Source organism: Sphaerodactylus townsendi, linkage group LG09, assembly GCF_021028975.2.
Source record: "Sphaerodactylus townsendi isolate TG3544 linkage group LG09, MPM_Stown_v2.3, whole genome shotgun sequence".
NCBI classification, from domain to species: Eukaryota; Metazoa; Chordata; class Lepidosauria; order Squamata; family Sphaerodactylidae; genus Sphaerodactylus; species Sphaerodactylus townsendi.
In genome coordinates, this window is record NC_059433.1 from 66339086 (window position 1) to 66360823 (window position 21738).

A 21738-nucleotide genomic window follows, 5' to 3' on the forward strand; every position below is an offset into this window, starting at 1 on the left:
GGTTACTAATTATTTGTGTGTGCCAAGAGGGGGTTACTAATTGGTGATTTTGCCACGTGATTTTTGCCTTAGTTACGTCCCTCCTCTCAGCAGTAGCGCGCAGAACTTGAAGCAGTCTAGCAGGAGGTGCACCGGCGTTCGTGGCAGCCTGCGCCTGCGTGCATTCGTTTCCCGCCCAAGGACCGGCGCAGCGGCTGCGTCCTTGCCACAGCTCCGCCCAGGAATGCCCCGCCCCTGGAATGCCCAGCCACGCCCCCATTGTGCCCCGCCCAGCCCCATTGGCGCACCTCGTTGCGGCCATCCAATCCTTTAAACAACCTAGTGGCCCACCTTCTCGACTCACTTAGCTATCCATCTGAAGCCCAGGCGGAATCCAAAAGTAGCAATCCAAACGCTTGTTATGATAGCGAGTGCCAGAATCTGACATTCCATCTGCGCAAGATCTGTCACTACTTTTGAAGCTCAAAGGTACATTTCCTGCCAACAGAATATTTTATTCTGAGGAACCAGCTATACTATCTAACAAAAAGAAAAGTGATTTCCTTAAAAAGCAGTGTTGGCTGCATTGGGAAGGATGGAAAGAGCAGAACACCGCTTGCTGTACTTTGGATCCATCCAACCCTGTATCATAGGCCCCTTCTGCACACGCAAAATAATGCATTTTCAAACCACTTTCACAACTGTTTGCAAGTGGATTTTGCTATTCCGCACAGCTTCAAAGAGCACTGAAAGCAGTTTGAAAGTGCATTATTTTGCATGTGCGGAATGAGCCATAAAGTTGTCAGGGCGCATTAGAAGAACTTCACAGCAGTCTTGCTTTGGCGGTATCATATTCTGCTCTGGATAATACTCTACCCTTCATTTTAGTATCGCATCCAGTGGTGGCAAACCTATGGCACTCTAGATGTTCATGACTACAATTCCCATCAGCGCCTGCCAGCATATCCAATTGGCCCACCTTGTATGGCTACCAAATTCTCCCCCCCCCTCTTTTTTTTTGGTGAATGCTGAAGCATTTGATAAAGTTTAAAATCTAAGCAGCATTTTAGGAAGTTTGTTTTTGTAGTGAGAGATAGTTGACCGGCCAGGTCATTGTACTAACTTGGGTCCAAACCAACTCCTGCAAAACCAGAAGACCCCTTGTGGAAGAAGGGGCTTATATTGTGCTTTTGCGCTGCCACCAAAATTATACTTTTCGCTGCCACCAAAAATAAATTAAAGCCCACAAAGACTGATTTCTTAACCGGTCACCACCCTGACTGGGGAACACAGACACACAGACAAAAATAATAATAACTGGAATGGTTTAAAGTTGATCCAAAAACTTAAAACTTTTATTGCTGGCTTAACAAAGGCTTCTCAGGTAAACTGGAGAGGTTTTACGCTTGATGGTTTCTGAGAAAGTTCGCTTAAGCTTAACGATTACAGAGTCAGTTTGTTTTAAGCTTAACGGTTGCAGAGTAAGTTTGTTTTAAGTGTAACGGTTTCAGGCACTTCACTTAAGATTAGAATGGACACTCGCAGGTGTCGCTTTACTTAAGGCTTTTCTTCAGGAAAAGATGTTTCTTATAAGATGTTACTTTAGAGATGTTACTGTGGAGGTTTCACACTCCCTCTTAAAATAAAAACTTCAGTCTGCTGTACCTTCCCACAAAAATAAAACACCCAGTCTACGCCCAGTGGGATTCAGGCATAACAGCCTCCCTCTCCCACACTCCCAAAATCTGGCTTCTCTGCCACAGGAGCTGGGCCTCCCAAGACTGACAGACTGACAGACTGTTAGAGGTTTCCGTCAAAACAAAACAAAACACCTGACGGCGGACACTCTCCTTCAAACTCAGGGTTTAAGATCACTCAATAGCTTCCTCAGCTATGATCTAACAACAGCCGTGAGAGATCTTGCGGATTCTCCTCATGCTGCTACAAAAGTACCCGAAGGCACACAAGCTCACACAGAGCCAAACAGTCCGAAGACTAAAAAGCAAGAACCCTTCAGCACTCTTGCTGACAGTATTTAAAGCATGGGCGTTTTTTCCTCTGGCCAATCAGGGCTGGCCAGGGCTTAACTCTTTCAGGGGCGGGTCCACCCTGTAACCTGAATGCAGGATGAATGCATTCGTCACACCCCTCTACTTGGGCAACAGTGCTTCCTTGGTTTCAAGTCCAGCATTCTGTCTCACAGTGTAGTCAGCCAGTTCTTCTGGAGGGTTAACAGCAGGGGGTAGGAGCAGTGGTGGGATCCCAAAATTTTAGTAACAGGTTCCCATGGTGGTGGGATTCAAACTGTGACGTAGCGCCAATGGGGCTGGGCTGGGCACGACAGGGGCATGGCCGGGCATTCTGGGGACGGGGCATTCCTGGGCGGGGCTGTAGCAAGGACGCAGCCGCTGCGCCAGTCCTTGGGCGGGAAACGAATGCACGCAGGTGCAGGCTGCCACGCACGCTGGTGCACCTCCTGCTAGACTGCTTCAAGTTCTGCGCGCTACTGCTGAGAGGAGGGGCGTAACGAAGGCAAAAATCACGTGGCAAAATCACCAATTAGTCACCCCCTCTTGGCACACACAAATAATTAGTAACCTACTCTCGGGAACCTGTGAGAACCTGCTGGATCCCACCTCTGGGTAGGGGCCAAAGACTTTCCGTGCAGTTACCTGTTGGCACTGGAATTCAGAGGTTTCCTTCCTCTGAACATAAAGAATCCCTGTAGTCATCATGGCTAGTAACCCCTGATAAATTTGTCCTCCACAAATCTAATCACCTTCTGAAGCCATATTAATTTGACTGTGGCTGCTTTCCAAATTTCTGATCATTTTAAAATACTCCATGTACAGTTTGATTGTCCTGTTCAAGCAGGACTGTTAATGTTTCCATAATAAAATGGTGATTTTGCTTCAATCACTTTATAAACTCATAAAACACCAAATGTTAATCAGTCATTGGATTAAGTTTTGGCATTGTATGAAGAGTTCAATAAGCAGCAAGTCTTATTTGCCTCTGCCCAAAGATCCCCCTGAAACGTTTTGCACCTACATGATGTTGTTCAAAAGCCCTTGGTGCCTAGGCCACAGATGTGTGGTAGTGATTTGTTTATTTTGTTTGTTATTTTTATTTATGAAATAGATTGAGGATGATAAAAGTCTGGAACTAACCAAAAATCTGGGGGGGGGGCGGGAATAGAATGACACAGTAGAAATATAGTGATAGCAAGCCATATGGTGAAGTATAGATCACACTCCCTGTACTGTCCAATCCTACTACCTGTGTAGAAAAGCCTTCTTGAGTAATTCCATTTAAGGGCAGATAGAGGAGTCTGGGCCTCTCTGCTGGCCCAGCCCCATGGAGATATGAGCAGAGGTATCTGCTTCTTAGTTCATGGAAGTCATTGGACTTAGAAGGGTGTAACTCTGGTTAGGACTGCATTGTGGGTCAGTCAGTGAAATCAAGGGTAAGGTGACCAGATGGTCACCTTTGTGAACCGGGACGGATGAATAGGCGGGCGGCTGCGCGCAGCCACAAGAGCGCACTGCCTTCTGGGGCGCTGCCATTTCCCGCCCTGTGACAGGCTGCGGCCACGTGCGCGGGAGGCTGCCACACTGCCTTGCACCCCGAAGGCAGTGTGGCAGCCTTCCAAAAATTGGGACAATTGAAATAACCCGCGGGACGCGGGACAAATTGTTTGAAGGTGGGATTGTCCCGCCAAAAGCGGGACGTCTGGTCAGCCTAATCAAGGGAGTGAGGCAGACAGAGGAAGTATAGGGATGTTGGGTGAACTGAGCAGTGCTCACAATGGCTTGTGCTGACAGAACCATTGCTAGTATTACATGAAACGGAATGTATTTGCTTCATGTTTTCTGATGGTGGTACGTCTGTTTTTATTTGACTTGATTTTTCAAATTGGGTATTTTTGCTCACCAGTGAAAAATAGTGGCTATATTCCTGGCTGTGGCGAATAAATGGGTACTGAAGTGATCCCCTTCGGGGATCGGGCGGTATAAAAGCCGAATTAATAAATAAAATAAATAAAAATAAAGCAAACTGCCTTCCGGTACTTTACGGCCAACAGAACTGATGGTGTGTTATGTATTTTGTGTTCTAGACACTATAAGAAGCGTTGCCAGGGCCGTATGCGGAAGCACGTTGGTGACCTGTGTCTGCAAGCTGGGATGTTGCAGGATTCGCTGGTACACTACCACATGGCCGTGGAGCTTCTCCGTTCTGTAAATGACTTTTTGTGGCTTGGAGGTAGGAATGGGTAGAAATAAGATACAGTTGAGTTTAGAACACCTTAAGACACCATCTGGGGGGCTTTTGTGATGCCTACCTGCTACAGCTTGAAGAGGAAACAATTAATATTTTAACTCAGAAAACTAAATGTATTTATTGGAGCTTTATTTATTTATTTATTTATAATTAATTTTATATACCGCCCCTCCCCCAAAGGGCTCTGGGCGGTGAACAACACAATGAAACAACAATTACATTAAAACCCCATTAAAACAATAAATTAACAAAATTACATTGGCGTCCAGCATAAAACTTTACTTTGTTTTGCTTCTGAAGTCCCCAGATGGGTATAGAGGTATTGCGGTGCTCCCTGAAATTTGGAATATGGGATAGCCATAACATCCTCTAACATTTTTCCTAACTTGAGTTGTCATCCCCACCTTCCCTCCCACACACAACTGAGTCTCTGAATTATTCTCTTAATATGAGCAAACCATCACTACGACTAGCCCATTTATTTATTTATTTATTTATTTATTTATTTATTTATTTATTTATTTATTTATTATTGTATTTATAAACCGCCCTCCCCCGGAGGGCTCAGGGCGGTGTACAGACAAATAGGTAGAGCACATTAAAATCAATAAAACCGAATTTAGATAGACATTAAATAATGGCTCTACGTCATTAAAACCAACCCCATTAAAAGCAGCGTTCTAACAACAAAATATCAGTGGCGTCCATCTACTAAATCCCCTCAGAGGGAAAGGAAGGGGGGGAAGGGACGGCATGGTCCATAGATGACATCAGAGGAAGGGGAAAGGCGGAGGGGGGGGAGCCATCAGCGGCCGGCCTCCCCGAAAGCCCGGCGGAACAGCTCTGTCTTGCAGGGAAGCACGTTGAATTCATGATGCGTCTTTTATAATGAATTCATGATGCGTCTTTTATAATGAATTCATGATGCGTCTTTTATTTATTAATTTAAATGTTTTTATCCCTCCGTTCCTCATGAGTCAAGGCGGCTTACAATAATAGTTAAAAACATTTTCCGTTAAAACAAAAAATAAAATAATAATAATAATAATAATAATTAGTAGTAGTAGTAGTAGTAGTAGTAGTAGTAGTATACCGCCCTATCCCCGAAGGGCTCAGGGCGGTGTACAGATAAAACATCAGCTAAAAACATACATATAATTAAAACAACAGTCATATCTTAAAACATCGCCCGCACCCTTACGAAACCCTCCTAATGCGAAATAATGGGTCCTGATGGTATTAGGGCCTATGGGGGTAAAGAGAAGGGGGCAGGGGCACCCTCAGTGGCCGGTCTCTCCAAAGGCCCGGTGGAACAATTCAGTCTTACAGGCCCTGTGGAAATCCCCAAGGTCCCACAGGGCCCGGACAGCTGGAGGGAGAGTGTTCCACCAGGCCGGCGCCAGAGCCGTGAAGGCCCTGGCTCGAGTGGAGGCCAGCCACGCCATTGAGGGGCCAGGGACCTCCAGTAAATTGGCCTCTGCTGAGCGCAGAGGTCGTGTTGGGACATATGGGGTAATGCGAAATAGCAAAACCCAAGGCTCTGGTTAATGCCAGACCGTCCACCCTAAGTGGTGGGGTATCCAGCAGATGGCTCTGCTTGGTGATCATCATTGGCACACAGATACATATGGAGGGAGATAGTTCTTCAAATATGTGAGTCCCAGGTCATGAAGGTCTTTAGAAGTCATCACCAGTCCCTTGAATTGAACTCACATGCAGACTGGCAGTCAAAGTAGCTGTTTCAAAATGGCCAATGTGTTTTCCCAGTGGTTAACCCCTGTAGTATTTCGCTTTTGTGGTTGTTTGTGGCATCAGCTACTTTCCCCTCTCCAAGTGCTGATGAATCCTAACTGCCTTGCTGTTCTGTTTACCTAAACCTGCCTCTTTGCCTATTACATTTAGAATAATTTGATTGGGCTGTAACACCACTGCCGTTTTAATCTCCCCCCCAACCTACAGCTGCTCTTGAAGGATTATGTTCAGCCTCTGTTATTTATCACTATCCTGGAGGCACAGGTGGGAAAGTTGGTCCTCGCAGGGCCCAAGGAAGCTCCGTTCCTGCAGAGGCAGGCAACAGGCACAGACCAGGTAAGACTTAAAATATATATTCTGTGTTGTAGGTTTTCTTCCCAGTCTGCTCGATGAATGATCTTTTGGTGACATGTTTTGATTTCTAGTAGTGCTCGCTGCAGCTATGGAGATGATTGGTCAGATCTCATGGTAAATTTCTGTGAAGAGAAGGATGGGGGAATTTTGCCAGTTTCCCCCTCATACTTTCCCCTCTATCCTTCAGGCATGGTATTCTGGGTCATTTTGGCCTACAGAGAGCAGGTCCAGTTCTGCTGGTGGAAATCCCTTCCATCAGCAGAAATTTACCATGGGATCCAAGCCTGTCTGCTCAGAGTGTGACCATCCTGCATGCTAACCTTTGTAGGATAGCTAGATTTGCGTCAAGTAGTCCCTTAGAGACCAACAAAATTTGGAGGGGGAGGGGGGGCAGTTAAGCTTTCCAGAGTCAAAACTCCCTTTGATAAATCTGACAAGGGAAGCTTTGACTCTCAAAAGCTGATGCCCCCAAAGCAAATTTGTCTCTAAGGTGCTAGTGGACTTTCGTCTAACTGTTCTACTGCAGGACAATATGGCTACCCTCTGAAACCTTTGTAGAATAATCATGCGAGTCTTATTTCGGCAGTGGTCTTGCTTCAGCAGTGGCGTAGTGGTTAAGAGAAGGTGTCCTCTAATCTGGAGGAACCGGGTTTGATTCCCCGCTCTGCCCCTTGAGCTGTGGAGGCTTATCTGGGGAATTCACGCCATTTGCTGGAGGTGGGTCATTTTGTGTTTCTCCATGAACTTGCCGTTGGCAGTCCTCGTGCTGCTCCTGGGATTGACATGGGCACTGTACAATAAGTCTGAATGACATTCATGTAACCACATTCCACTTAGCAAGAGTAAAGTATTCATTTTCCTAGCAAGAATATGTGATAGTTTGATTGGAGTTCTGACATACAATTTTGGTTTTTTTCTTTTGGTGAGTCAGAGTATAGCAAAACCAAGCTGTTCCGTAAGGGGAAGACATCCCTATATCATGACGAAAATGTCTTATAGTAAGACTTTGTCACATAAAAAAACCCCCTATATATGCATATCAGTGGTGGGATCCAAAAATTTTAGTAACAGGTTCCCATGGGTGATGGGATTCAAACTGTGGCGTAGCCCCAATGGGGCTGGGTGGGGCACGACGGGGGCGTGGCCGGGCATTCCGGGGGTGGGGCATTCCTGGGCAGGGCTGTGGCAAGGACGCAGCCGCTGGTCCTTGGGCGGGAAAGGAATGCACGCAGGCACAGGCTGCCACGCACGCCGGTGCACCTCCTGCTAGACTGCTTCAAGTTCTGTGAGCTACTACTGAGAGGAGGGGCGTAACGAAGGCAAAAATCCCAGTAGTTTCCAACAATATTGCAGTTACCTTAACAAGGTGTTAAGGGCTTATACAACCAAGGTCCGAGTCTGGTAGCCTTGTCTCCTCCAACTACATGAGGTCTGCTGCAGCCTCTTGCTGCTTTCAGTCTCCACCCCTTACTGGGTCAACCCATTCTGAGCATGGGGATTACACTAGGCCTCTGGGTGAGGCTTGAACTGCAATGAAAGACCAACAATTATCTAAAGAACTGAGAGCTGTCCTATTAAACAAATTAAATAATAATAATAATACTAAGCCAAGACAGATGAGTAAATGGAGTTTTATCCTCTGTTTGATAGAGGGGAGCACATGGCAGACTGACAAAGCTCTTTAATTCTGAAATGGCATGTGAAATTTCTGAAGAATTTTGAATGTGGTTGTTTAAGTGCTGACAATGATGAGTTTAAAAGAGCCTGCTGGTTATTGATCAGGTTGTTCAGTAACCAGCTGCCTGAGGTCTGTTGTGAAAAAGAAGTTGTACCCGATGACCAGATGGGGAGCTTCATACCTGTTGCAGGTGTTTCCCCCCCCTCCCCTTTGAAGCCACATCTGTGGGCAGTAATTTGTATGGAGTCACCTGCAGGGCTGAGAGATCCACGTAAAGCAACTGCACTTATCACAGCCAAAGAGCTGCACTGTGTGATGTGGACTGTAATAATGCCTGAAGCTAATGTTATTTATTAATAGATTTTGTAATGGATTTTAATTTATATTATATTTTTGTATAAGTGGAGTGCTATGTATTCACATGTACTCTGATTTTAAACTATTGGCTGGCCAAAAGGCCGTAATAAATATCTATCTATCTCACAGCCGTGGCAATTGGAGTGTCCCCATATTATATTCCAGACTCAGTGTTTTTGTAAGAACTTTATAACTACTTGCTTTTTTGCATGGTTAAAAGAGAAGTCTATTTTGGCAGTGCTGAAGGTTAATTCTATCCCTTTGGTTTCCCTCAGGGGCACAAGAAGTTCTCATTGATCCAGGTATATTTATAAAGTGTTTCGAAATATATTTTGTGGTTTTTTTCTAGCAGTAAATTTTTTTCCTAGCAGTAAATTGTTAAAGCATGGCGTTAGCATGGTTTGTCTGTATCTGTTTTCCCCAATGCACAAGCAGCCAATGTGTTGCCTCTTCCCAAGCCACGAGCAGTTGTACAGGAACTTATTTTTTAAAAAATTGATTTATCAAAGCATAAGCATGTTTTAGTTCAGTATAAATAGCATCACGTAATGTTGCAAAGTTCAGATGTGGATGACAAAAATCGGGCAAAACAATGGACATTGTTATCTGATGTCTATCTAATTCTCATAAAATCAATCAATTAAGCTGAGCTTCCCCTCTACCCTGAAGCTTTACAAAATTCTGCTAGTTGTGCAGTGATGGCTACTGTCAGTGGTGGGAACCTGTGAGAACCTGCTGGATCCCACCTCTGGCTACTGTCCATTTTTTGTTTAAAAGCCAAGTAGTGCTGGAAATTCAATGTTGCACTTTTTATTTACTGCTAATATTCTGGCTGCTGTCAATAGATTCTCGTGGAAGGAAGGGAGGAAGGAAGGAAGGAAGGAAGGAGGACAGGAGGACAGGAAGGAAGACAGGAAAGAAGACAGGAAGGAAGGAAGGACATTTCAAAAACAGAGAATGTGGTCCTCTGAATTGTCAATTGTTTCAACCCTTTATTTTAATGATGCAGGAGAGCTCCCTGTATACTTCATTGCAAAGTCTTCCTGCTCCCGCACCAGTTGCTTATTGAAATAAACTCCAGGCATCAGATTTTAAACACAAAGCACCAAATACAAACATTGGTGCAGTGGGTTGGTTCCAGTGGTTCTGCTATGTGATGGACCGACTGAATGCATCTTCCCTTAGCGGAAACGAACCACTGGGTACAAGTCAGTATTCGGAAGAAGTTGATTTATCACTTGGATCTCAGGACTTTCAGTGACTTTTCAAAAAGACTCCCTCCCCCCTTATTACTTTTCTTTTTGAAAGACCCCCTCCATTCCAGTTGCTTTTTGAAAAGAGGGTTTGTCTCTCAACCTAAACTACCTCGCAGGATGGTGGTTGTGAGGTTATGATGGAAGAGGGGATAACAGCATTATAAGCTGCTTTGGGTCCCCCACTGGGTTGTATAAATATGGAAACATCAAAAATAAAAAACAAATAATAGTAGACTATGGTTCACCAATAATGGATGATGCAGCTGTGTTGTTTTTGCAAGAGGTTATGTTCTGTACGCTTCCTTTGACAACCAATATATCCTTGCTGATTTTTCTTTGCGCCGTGTTTAAAAAGAAATCTCTCTGTAATGAGCCAATCAGTACGTTGTGAAATTATACATGTATTTTTCATTGGCTTTTCCAATTGGCAACTATTTTTTTTTTTAAAAAAAGTTTTGCTACCTGTTAAAATTTGCCCAAGGTGGAAATGTTTAATCCCTTGTGACCCAATTCCTTGTCTTCACTCTGACCTTGTTTGCAGCAAACGAGACCCGCTGTTAACCGGAAATTCCTGTTTCTCTTCGACGCAGGTGCCCTCACTTCAAATGGTATCAATGCAGATACTAGTACTGAAATAGGGCGTGCCAAGAACTGCCTCAGCCCTGAAGACATCATAGATAAATACAAAGAGGCCATTTCCTACTACAGCAAGGTAATGTCACTGCCTTATTCGAGGGCTGTTATTCAGTATGTGAAACAAAAATCAATTAACTTTCTGATGGATCTCCAGAGTTTGCAACCCCTCCCCCTAATTGGTATTCTTCAGCCAACCCCCATGCTTGGATTCAGGTCTATTTAAACTGAAGATGCAGAGATTGAACCAAGCAGACGCTCTTCCACTGAGCCTCTCCCCACAAAGAAATAGACCTGAATCCTAGCATGGGGGTTGGCTAAAGAATACCCTGGTCTGGACGAACACGACAACTTTGCATGCTTTTGAAATTTCATCAAGGTTATAGTGCTGCAGCTGTACTTTTTCCCTATAGAGTCCGGCATTATGTATAGTTGTTCTGAAAGGGTGAGGAGGCTTATAGTTGAATGCTGTTTTCGTCCACAATGACGCTGTCCTTGTTTCCTAGTACAAGAATGCCGGGGTGATTGAGTTGGAAGCCTGTGTGAAGGCCGTGAGAGTCCTGGCAATACAGAAGAGAAGTATGGAAGCCTCTGAATTTCTTCAGAATGCTGTTTATATAAACCTTCGTCAGGTGAGAGAGTAAATAAAGTAAAGCCTTTTACCACTCAGCAGTTGAACTTCGCTTACTGTCCTGCCTTAGGTGAGAAGAAAATGTTTAACATTTTGATGGCACATGTCTTGAAACGATCCTTTAGCTAAGCCTGAAGATGCTTGCCAAAGGTTAAAGGAACCAGGTATGTGCCAGTACAGAGAAAATGGCAAAAGTGGAACCTCCTATTTTGTGCTTTTAACCTCTCCCTCCCAAAACAGACAGCGCCAGTAAAAATAAATAATAATTTCAGGCCTGATCAATAGGAGTACGGGGTGGTGTGGTGGTGGTGTGGTGGTGGTCGAGGTGGTGGTGGTGGAGGTGGTGGTGGTGGAGGAGGAGGAGGAGGAGGATTTATATCCCCCGTTTCTCTCCTAGAGGGGCTTACAATCTCCTTGCCCTTCCCCCCCACAACAAACACCCTGTGAGGTAGGTGGGGCTGAGAGAGCTCCGAGAAGCTGTGACTAGCCCAAGGTCACCCAGCTGGCATGTGTGGGAGTGAACAGGCTAATCTGAATTCCCCAGATAAGCCTCCACAGCTCAGGCGGCAGAGCTGGGAATCAAACCCGGTTCCTCCAGATTAGATACACGAGCTCTTAACCTCCTACGCCACTGCTGGACATTGGTTCCGCATTGGTCGGACTTCACCTGGAATACTGTGTCCAGTTCTGAGCACCACAGCTCAAGAAGGATACTGACAGGCTGGAATGAGTCCAGAGAAGGACAACCAAAATATTAAAAGGTCTGGATCCATGCCCTACAAGGTGAGACTTAGGGAGCTGGGCATGTTTAGTCTGGAGAAGAGAAGATTAAGGGGGTAACATGACAGCCATGTTAACGGGGTAACATGAAGGGGGTAACATGACAGCCATGTTTAAATATTTGAAGGGAAATCATATTAATCATATTAAAGATGGAACAAACTTGTTTTCTACTGCTCCAGAGATTAGGACAAGGGGTCGTGGGTTCAAAGTACAGGGAAAGAGACGCCACTTAAACATTAGGAAGAACTTTAAGAACATAAGAACATAAGAACATGCCTGCTGGATCAGACCAGAGTCCATCTAGTCCACCACTCTGCTACTTGCAGTGGCCCACCAGGTGCCTTTGGGAGCTCACGTGCAGGATGTGAAAGCAATGGCCTGCTGCTGCTGCTGCTCCTGAGCACCTGGTCTGCTAAGGCATTTGCAATCTCAGATCAAGGAGGATCAAGATTGGTAGCCATAGATCGACTTCTCCTCCATCAATCTGTCCAAGCCCCTTTTAAAGCTATTCAGGTTAGTGACCATCACCACCTCCTGTGGCAGCATATTCCAAACACCAATCACACGTTGCGTGAAGAAGTGTTTCCTTTTATTAGTCCTAATTCTTCCCCCCGGCATTTTCAGTGGATGCCCCCTGGTTCTAGTATTGTGAGAAAGAGAGAAAAATTTCTCTCTGTCGACATTTTCTACCCCATGCATAATTTTATAGACTTCAATCATATCCCCCTCAGACGTCTCCTCTCCATGCTTAGAGGAATATTTTAATAGAGTTTCTCTTGCCAATTGTGATGCCCTTCTGAATTCTTAATTTTTCTGATGTTGGGGTGGCCCTGCTTAGTTTCTTCAAATAATTCAGAACCTTTTGAGATAACGTCACTATACAAGTTGTGACAGATTTCATTGCTCTTATACTTCACGCTGTCCACTAGGGGTCAGCAGTGCTGCACTCAAGATTGTCGCTAGTTGTTGCCGTAATTCTGTCAGGGTGAAATATTGCACTGCAGCCTCTGAGCTGCCCAAACAAAATAGATTTCTCTTGTGGGTTTATTTCGCTCTTACGCATGCCAGTCAGATATCAGAAATAATGACCCCTGGTGGGATTTGACACAACTATTCAAAGGAGAACCAGTAGTTTGGGCTACTTGTATTGTATGACGACGTGTAGCAAGATTCGTGTTGTTCCAACCTGAGTTGGGTTCTCAGCGAGATACATCCTACTCAACAATTTATAAAGTCAGAACTTTGAGCCGTGTAGGAAACTACAATGGCATTAGTCTGTTTTCTAAAGGTGGGTGGAATAACTTTCCATAATGTGGAAAGAACTTTCCCAATTTGGGGATCTGACTTTGTAGCACTTCTAGATTTGTGGCCATAGTCCACAATACCACTGTGTGGTTTGTCTGTCTTCTGCCATGTGTCAGAGATTTTCCATGCCATCTTAACAGTATATTTTCTCCAAAATACCAAGAAAAAACTTACCAGGCAAACTTGTGGCCATAAAAAAAAAGTGTGTGTATGTTTTTTTTAATTCCAGAGTAAAAGTATGCCATTTTCCTTGTTATTTTTCAAAAAAATATAATTTTCAGCTCTCCGAGGAAGAGAAAATTCAGCGCTACAGCATTCTCTCGGAATTGTACGAACGCATTGGATTTCATCGCAAATCCGCTTTCTTCAAGCGGGTTGCAGCTATGCAGTGCGTGGCACCGAGCATCACTGAGCCTGGGTGGAGAGCTTGCTACAGACTTCTTCTGGAGACCCTTCCTGGTTACAGCCTGTCTCTGGACCCCAAGGACTTCAGCAAAGGTACAAGTGGTCTGAAAGAGGGGGAGGGCAGGCATCAATCTCACCCAGCTTTTTTTGCAGCAGGGTGGTGGTGGAATATACTGAAAAAATATACACAGGTCAGATTTATTTTTAAAAAATCAAGTGTTGAAGAGGATGCAAGCCCGTCTGTCGATCAGATTTGTCAGTTTACACAGTGTCAGGCTCTCGAACGTGGAAATAACAGAGACCGTAGGAAAGTCCTAAAGCAGTTTATTTCTGCAACGCGTAGAGTAACAAAGAAAGCTGAATCTAAGCTCTCCAGCTTAGGCCGTTTCCGCACGGCGGTGGAAGGGGTCGGGTTGGCGAGGATGACGCCGACCCAACTGCTCTGGGACCATTCGCATGAACGGTCCCAGAACCTCCCAGAACTGCGCCGTCGTCAGGCCGACCTACCTGTCCTGCGGCCCTCCGGCACGGCGGCGAGGCCAGGGGACACCCCCCCTGCCCTGCACGACTGCTCTGGAGTCGCAGGGCAGAGGGGGCTTGTCCCCAGGCCTTGGCGATGCGCCGGAGGGCCGCAGGACAGGTAGGTCGCCTGGACATGGGGGGAGGGAAGGCGCCGTGGAGCCGTTGCCATTCGCACGGCAGCGGCTCCAAGCTGCCGTTTTCCAAAAACCTCGCTGGGGAAGCGAGGTTGGAAAACAGCGGCTTAGCGCTGCTCGGGCGGAGCAAGGGCGGCGCGGCTGCAAAGCAGCTGTGCCCCCTGTGTGAACGGCTCCCTGGGGACGGCGTTTTTGCCGTCCCCAGGGTGCCGTATTCCGCCCGTGCGGAAGGGGCCCTAGATCCAGAGATTATATCCTTCAACCCCCACCCCCCATTTGACCCACATCAAATGTGCTTTACAAATTCTGCAACATTTGCACTACAGAGCTTCAAAGAACCTGGGAACCGTTTGCACCTTCTTGCAGGAGAGCTGGCACCAGGGGATTGCCAAGAAGGGGAGCGGGAAACAGGAAAGCATTACAGGAAAACATTTGCAATTCTTACACAGCGAGACATCTGGGCACTGACAGGCTAGGTCCTGACACACAGATGTTCATGAGGGAAACTTGAGCAAGCAAACGAGAATTTTAAGATGTTGGGCAGGATAGGATAGGGAAGCGGCTCTTCTACCTTTCCAGTGGTAGGCCTTATAACAGCAGATTCTCTGGTAGATTTAAAATCTTCAATTTCAAAGGTCTGCCCTGCGTTGGAGGAGAGAACATTGGCAAGGTGCCATTTCAGTATGGGCAGTTCACAGCAAGAGCCACAGCCCGGGTGCCATTCCGAAAACACTAGGGCAATGCTTGAAACATCCTGAAATCGACAAAATCAACATCCGTCAGATTCAAAAGGCATCCTTCTGGAATCCGTACAAATACTGTGGCGACACGTTACAACGTCCTAGGCCTCTGGGTGGGGCTTGAACTGTAACGAAAGGCCAACAACCAACTAAGGAACTGGCAGCCGTAATATTAAACAGACAGCGTGGTATAGTCTAATCTGGAGAACCGGGCTTGATTCCCCTTTCTGCCACTTGAGCTGTGGAGACTTATCTGGTGAACCAGATTAGCCTGTGCACTCCACCGCACGCCAGCTGGGTGACAGTTCTTCGGAGGTCTCTCAGTCTCACCCACCTCACAGGGTGTTTGTTGTGGGGGGAGGGGGAGGGAGAGGAGATTGTGAGCCCCTTTGAGCAGGAGAGAAACGGGGGATATAAATCCAAACTCCTCTTCTAAACAACGTTATATTATTTTTAACAGAATAATAATAACAATATCAGCACCTGTTATGATTTAAGGTAACAGAGGCTCATTCCGCTTGTGTGCTCCAATGAGTCAGAGGGCTGTGCTGGAGGGCCACCCAAACCAGAGAGGCCTCTGATGAGGAGCCAGACTAAATGTGCCCAAAACCCAAAACCATGGTGAAGACCGGATCGGTCATCGCCCGGGTCAACAAGGACCGCGTCTAGTGCTGGAGTACCTGGGCACTTGGCGGAAAATGGGCTACAGGACTCAGGATCTTCAGCTGAGCAACCAGGGCTGAAGACTGCAGGGCTACTGGAAGTACCGAACAAACGTCGAAAATATTCGTGTGCAGAGAACAGAGAAATTATTATTATTATTATTATTATTATTATTATTATTATTATTATTATTATTATTATTATTACTACTACTACTACTACTACTACTACTACTACTACTACTACTACTACTATTATTATTACTATTATTATTACTATTATTATTATTATTTATTGGGTTTATAGACCGCCCTCTCCCGGAGGGCTCAGGGCGGTGTACAGTATAGATAGAGCACAATCAATTTAAAATACAATAAATATGAATTAAGATGGCTCTAATAAAAATAAACCCTACCCCATTAAAATGCAGCTTATAAAATTAATATTAATGCTAGCTCAAGATGGCGCCTGCTATCAATTCCCTCTCATTTTAAACTGCTTTCAGTGCTCTTTGAAGCTGTGCGGAATGGCAAAATCCACTTGCAAACAGTTGTGAAAATGGTTTGAAAACACATTATTTTGCGTGTGCGGAAGGGGCCAGACAGTTTTGTATGTTTTTGTATGTTTGTACTTCTGCAAATAAGTTAGGGTCCCCAGCCCACTAGCAAGGAAAACAGGGATAGTGCACACTAAATAAATAAATAGGGCTGATCATTCAATAAATCCAAATGGCCAACCCTGCCCCCCAAAATCATTCTTGCCCTGGGAAACAAACACAGGCTATTCGGTAGGCTATTCCTAACTGCCTGTGAGGTAGGGAGATTTAGAAACCCTGACCTCTGCAGTTCCAACTTTGCAAAGGAGGGGGTCCTGAATGCAGCAGGTCAGCTGAGCCAATCCCCACAGCATTCAGCTGTGCGAAGCTTGTATTTTTCAGGTTTAACTTCAAACACCCACCCCGCATGTATTAGCTGTCCTGAAAATTTTCAAGTCTTTTAAAGCCCAAACTGAAAATTACCAGGAAAAATACTTGCTCACCCAGTGAAGAAATAAAAGCCTTTCTATTTATTTGTCCTAAACTCATTGCTTTTCAACTTTGTGGATCTCAGGGCAGCTTACAATGCAAATAAAAAAACCCAATTATTAAAAAACACACATAAAAGACCTATAAATAATTGAATAAAAACTAAACTAGCCAAGTGCAGTTCTTTAAGGACAGGCACAGTTAACATTGAGGCCCTTAGTTTATGACCAATATTACTCTGAATATCTGGTGCCTTGGAATTGATGTTATCCTCATATCCTTTTGCAAAGTACAGTGTGGGCTGTCCCCGTTGAATCTCATGTCCCTGAGTGAGTGGTTTGGAAGGTCCACTGAATTAATGCCTTTCAGCTATTTTATTATTCCACTTGGCCAACTAGAAGAAGAAGAAGAGTTTCGATTTATATCCCCCCTTTCTCCTGTAAGGAGACTCAAGGGGGCTTACAAACTCCTTTCCCTTCCCGCCCCCCACAACAAACACCCTGTGAGATGGGTGGGGCCAAGAGAGCTCCGAAGAACTGTGACTAGCCCAAGGTCACCCAGCTGGCATGTGTTGGAGTGCACCAGATAAGCCTCCACAGCTCAAGTGGCAGAGCGGGGAATCAAACCCGGTTCTCCAGATTAGATACACGAGCTCTTAACCACTACACCACGCTGGCAGTCCTCCACTTAATTAATCCGTTCATTCCTGACATTTCCCCCCAGTGGGGACCCAAGGCAGTTTACATTGTTCTCGTCTCCTCCAGCTTATCCTCACAATGACCCTGTGAGGTAGGTTAGACTGACTGGTCCAAGGTCAACATGCTTCCATGGTGGAGTTGGGATTCAAAAGCAAATCTTCAAGATCCTAGTCACACTTAACCACTAAACTACCATGTTCCTGTAATTAAGCAAATCTCTTTTCATTTAATTTCATTTAAAGTCTTCTTTGAAGGTTTTTAAACAGAGGCTGAATGAACATATGTCAGGAGCAGAGGTGGGATCCAGCAGGTTCTCACAGGTTCCCGAGAGTAGGTTACTAATTATTTGTGTGTGCCGAGAGGGGGTTACTAATTGGTGATTTTGCCACATGATTTTTGCCTTAGTTACGCCCCTCCTCTCAGCAGTAGTGCGTAGAACTTGAAGCAGTCTAGCAGGAGGTGCACCGGCGTGCGTGGCAGCCTGTGCCTGCGCGCATTCGTTTCCCGCCCAAGGACCGGCGCAGCAGCTGCGTCCTTGCCACAGCTCCGCCCAGGAATGTCCCACCCCCGGAATGCCCAGCCACGCCCCCGTCGTGCCCCGCCCAGCCCCATTGGCGCTACGCCACAGTTTGAATTCCACCACCATGGGAACCTGTTACTAAAATTTTTGGATCCCACCACTGGTCAGGAGTGTTTTGATTGTGTGTTCCTGCATGGCAGGGGGTTGGACTGGATGGCCCTTGGGGTCTCTTCCAACTCTACGATTCTGATTCTTCTAAAACTGACTGTTTGGGGTATTTTGTGATGTAACACATTTCTACCTTTCTAAAAGGAACGCATCGTGGCTGGGCAGCTGTGCAGATGCGTTTGCTTCACGAGTTGGTGTATGCATCTAGAAGAATGGGAAACCCAGCGCTTTCAGTTCGGCATTTATCTTTTCTCCTGCAGACCATGCTGGATTTTCTTTCTGATCAAGGTGTGTGTATATGTTTATAATTACATATATGTGGGATGTGTATGTGTATGAGTATTTTAACTGAAATTAAAATGTATGGTGTTGTGAATGTACAGTATTAATAGATGTATAAGATTATTTGTGTAAGGTGGAGTCCAAACTGCTTTGTATATATGGTGGTAGTAGGGAATGCTGTCAAGTCACAGCTGACTCATCCCAATGGGATTTTCAAGGCAAGAGACGTTCAGAGGTGGTTTGCCATTGTTCTACTCCGCTTGGGCTGAGAGAGTTCTGAGAGAACGGTGGTTCAGATTGGAGCCAGCCGCTCTTAACCACTACACCACACTGACTCACTTTTGTATATATACCAGTCTGAAATCTGTTCTGTGTGACTTTTTAAAAACTTGTGTTCTTTCATCCTCAAGCTCTTCCCATTGTATCACAAATCTGCTCTGTTTCAGAAGTGGCTTAACACGTGTCATGAGTTTGACAGGTGGTAGAGTAGGTGCTTCTGTCTTTAAAAAAAATGTCTGTTCGGCCACTCTTATATGGTCAGTGAACATAAGAACATAAGAAGAACATAAGAACTAGCCTGCTGGATCAGACCAGAGTCCATCTAGTCCAGCACTCTGCTACTCACAGTGGCCCACCAGGTGCCTTTGGGAGCTCACGTGCAGGATGTGAAAGTAATGGCCTGCTGCTGCTGCTGCTGCTCCTGAGCACCTGGTCTGCAATCTCAGATCAAGGAGGATCAAGATTGGTAGCCATAGATCGACTTCTCCTCCATAAATCTGTCCAAGCCCTTTTTAAAGCTATCCAGGTTAGTGGCCATCACCACCTCCTGTGGCAGCATATTCCAAACACCAACCACACGTTGTGTGAAGAAGTGTTTCCTTTTATTAGTCCTAATTCTTCCCCCCAGCATTTTCAATGAATGCCCCCTGGTTCAGTGGTTTGCCAAACTGACTTTTAATACTGGTTTAATTCCTAGGTTGGATTTGATTGATGACTATCTCATTGAAGTGATGTTTTTGTGCTACAGTATAATTTAAAAGCACAAAACTATATAGACTGTGGTCCCATGTCTCTATTCCGCTTGTCTAGCGCTGGACTCGTTATGGGCTCAGTTCTCAAGCGTCCAGAGTTTTCCATTCGTTTTCCGCTGTCGAAGTGCCTGGTGCCAGAGGAATGTGTTTCGCAGCAGAGGAGTAGTCCCATAACAGATGGCAACACTGCTCAAGCAGAAGGGAGATGCCGGATTTAACTTGTAAAACATAGGAGGTGGTTTGATGAGAAATTAATACTTGCACTGCTTCAGTATGTTAAACAAATAGCGTCGGTGTTGTGACATGTCGTAAGCACTGGCGTTTCAACAGAATTAAGGTTTTGTTTGACGTAAAATGCTGCTTTTCTTTTCTAGTGTCTTTTTTCTACCCTGTCAAAATACCAGAAGTGTTCTTAGTTTTAAATTGTGCAGTTGGTTTTAGCGACGAGTAAGATAAATGAGAACTCAGATCTACTGCATAACGGCCTTTTGAAGGATCGCAGCGCAGAGATGGTTCAAAGGCTGCTTTGTGTGGTTGCCCTGTTGTAATTTGATTTAAGCCACTTGGACAAAATAGTTTGCTTCAGATTGGAGATATTTTTGTTCTGAGTTGGGTGATCCTGTGCTAGAACCAATGGCTGGCATTCGCTGGTTCAGTTCACAACATGAAATTCAGTTCCACCTTTGCCCTTGTTGGCTCTCCCTAATCTTCTCCCGCATCTGCCAGACTTCCTTGCTGTCAATATCCCATCCCTCCTACCCTTTCTAAACCAAAAAAAGAAAAGAAAAGAAAAAGGGCAGGGTGTCATTTTTTTTCTTTTGTTGATTTGTTCTTCATTTTCTCTTTCCATCTTTTCAACCATTGTACCCATCTTCTTAAGTCCGTCCCCTAACTGTATCATAAATCTTTATTGGTTTCAAAATTATAAAAACAAACATAAAACACACATAAATTACATAGTTTACATTTCTTCCGTATTCTACTGTAACAAATATTAACTTATTTTACTTCCTCATTATTACAGTCTTAAACTTAAGTCTCAAATTAATTCCTAATTTTGTATAGCCATTTTTCTTTTTTCTTTACTTCATTCAAAGCTTAAAGACAAATTTCTATTATATTTATATACACTTTAACTTTGACATAAACTTGGAACTATATCATCATTCTTTCCTTTTTTCATATATTTCAGCAGTGGATCCCAATCTTTTAAGTATTTGTCGATAGATTTTTGGTTGATTATAGATGACAATTTATCATGTCCAAGATATTCTATTAACTTATTCATCCAATCTCTTTCCTCTGGGAGGTCTTCACTTTTCCATTTTTTTGCAATTAATGTCCTTGCTGCTGATATCATATATTGAAAAAATTTCCTATGTTTGATTCTTATCCCTGGATCTGTAATGTTTAATAGAAAAGTTTCTTTTTTCAATTCAAATTGATATCCCAGTATTTCTTGTATTTTTTCATGAATTTTCATCCCCTAAGTAGTCTCATTCCTTTTGGTAATTCTGGGCCCTTGTTGCAAAACATCACCTGCTGCTCATTCTGTATATCTTTGCTCCCACGGACTTGTGTGAGATTTCCTCACACCCTGCCGAAACTGCCTTATATCTTGTTATCACTCCAGGCACTGGCCAGGCTCAGACTTCCTGACTTTCAGAAACAAAACTACAATGGGAGCCTTGAGCTCTGAGAGAGTCAGCGTGGTACAGTGGTTAAGAACAGGTGCACTCTAATCTGGAGAACCAGGTTTGATTCCCCACTCTGCCGCTTGAGCTGTGGAGGCTTATCTGGGGAACCAGATTAGCCTGTGCACTCTCACACACGCCAGCTGGGTGACCTTGGGCTAGTCACAGTTCTTTGGAGCAGTCTCAGCCCCACCCACCTCGCAGGGTGTTTGTTGTGGGGGAAGGAATGGAAAGGAGATTGTAAGCCCCTTTGAGTCTCCTTACAGGAGAGAAAGGGGGGATATAAATCCAAACTCTTCTTCTTCCATTAGTACTTAACTTGGTACTGAGTCTCCACATCACTGTCTTTGTTTTAGGCTTTGAGTGTTCATTTAGTGTTCATTTGAGTGTTCATTTAGTGAGTAGTCATTTAGAGTTCTCCCAATGCCATGATTTTCAAACTTCGTTACATTCCACTTGCTTTGGATTCCTGCATTCTCATTAACTTCATTCATAATTGGCACCTGAGAGGGAAAAGCAGTCTCAGTTCTGGAAAGTGGGAAATTTCTTTCATGCGGCTTCAGGAATTGTGTGTGTGTGTGTGTGTGTGTGTGTGTGTGTGTGTGTGTGTGTGTGTTTGCCATCAGGAGAGGCTATAGTTTTATTTTCCAGCTCACTGGTCAGCAGTAGTTGCAAAGTGCCACTTGGGTTTAGCTGTGAATGTCACAAGTTATATAGGGCGGTTGTGAAAATATATATATTTTTTGCGACTTTTGCAAGTTATTGATTCAAAGGCTGAAATGAAAAAAAAATGTAATCAGACTGAGCGGGGAATCTGGTACAGATGAATGCCTGGCATTAATTCATGA

At 44.7% G+C, this 21738-nt stretch overlaps 1 protein-coding gene across 1 annotated transcript in view; it reads left to right on the forward strand.

Moving 5' to 3' along the window:
* TRAPPC9 (trafficking protein particle complex subunit 9) overlaps positions 1-21738 on the forward strand; it is a 159241-nt gene that overhangs the window by 14441 nt on the left and 123062 nt on the right. Inside the window, exons 3-9 of the mRNA XM_048508558.1 lie at positions 4097-4242; positions 6220-6348; positions 8677-8703; positions 10248-10369; positions 10797-10922; positions 13291-13507; positions 18028-18171. Of these exons, the coding sequence (XP_048364515.1) occupies positions 4097-4242; positions 6220-6348; positions 8677-8703; positions 10248-10369; positions 10797-10922; positions 13291-13507; positions 18028-18171 (911 nt within the window). The remainder of the gene's footprint in view (positions 1-4096; positions 4243-6219; positions 6349-8676; positions 8704-10247; positions 10370-10796; positions 10923-13290; positions 13508-18027; positions 18172-21738) is intronic.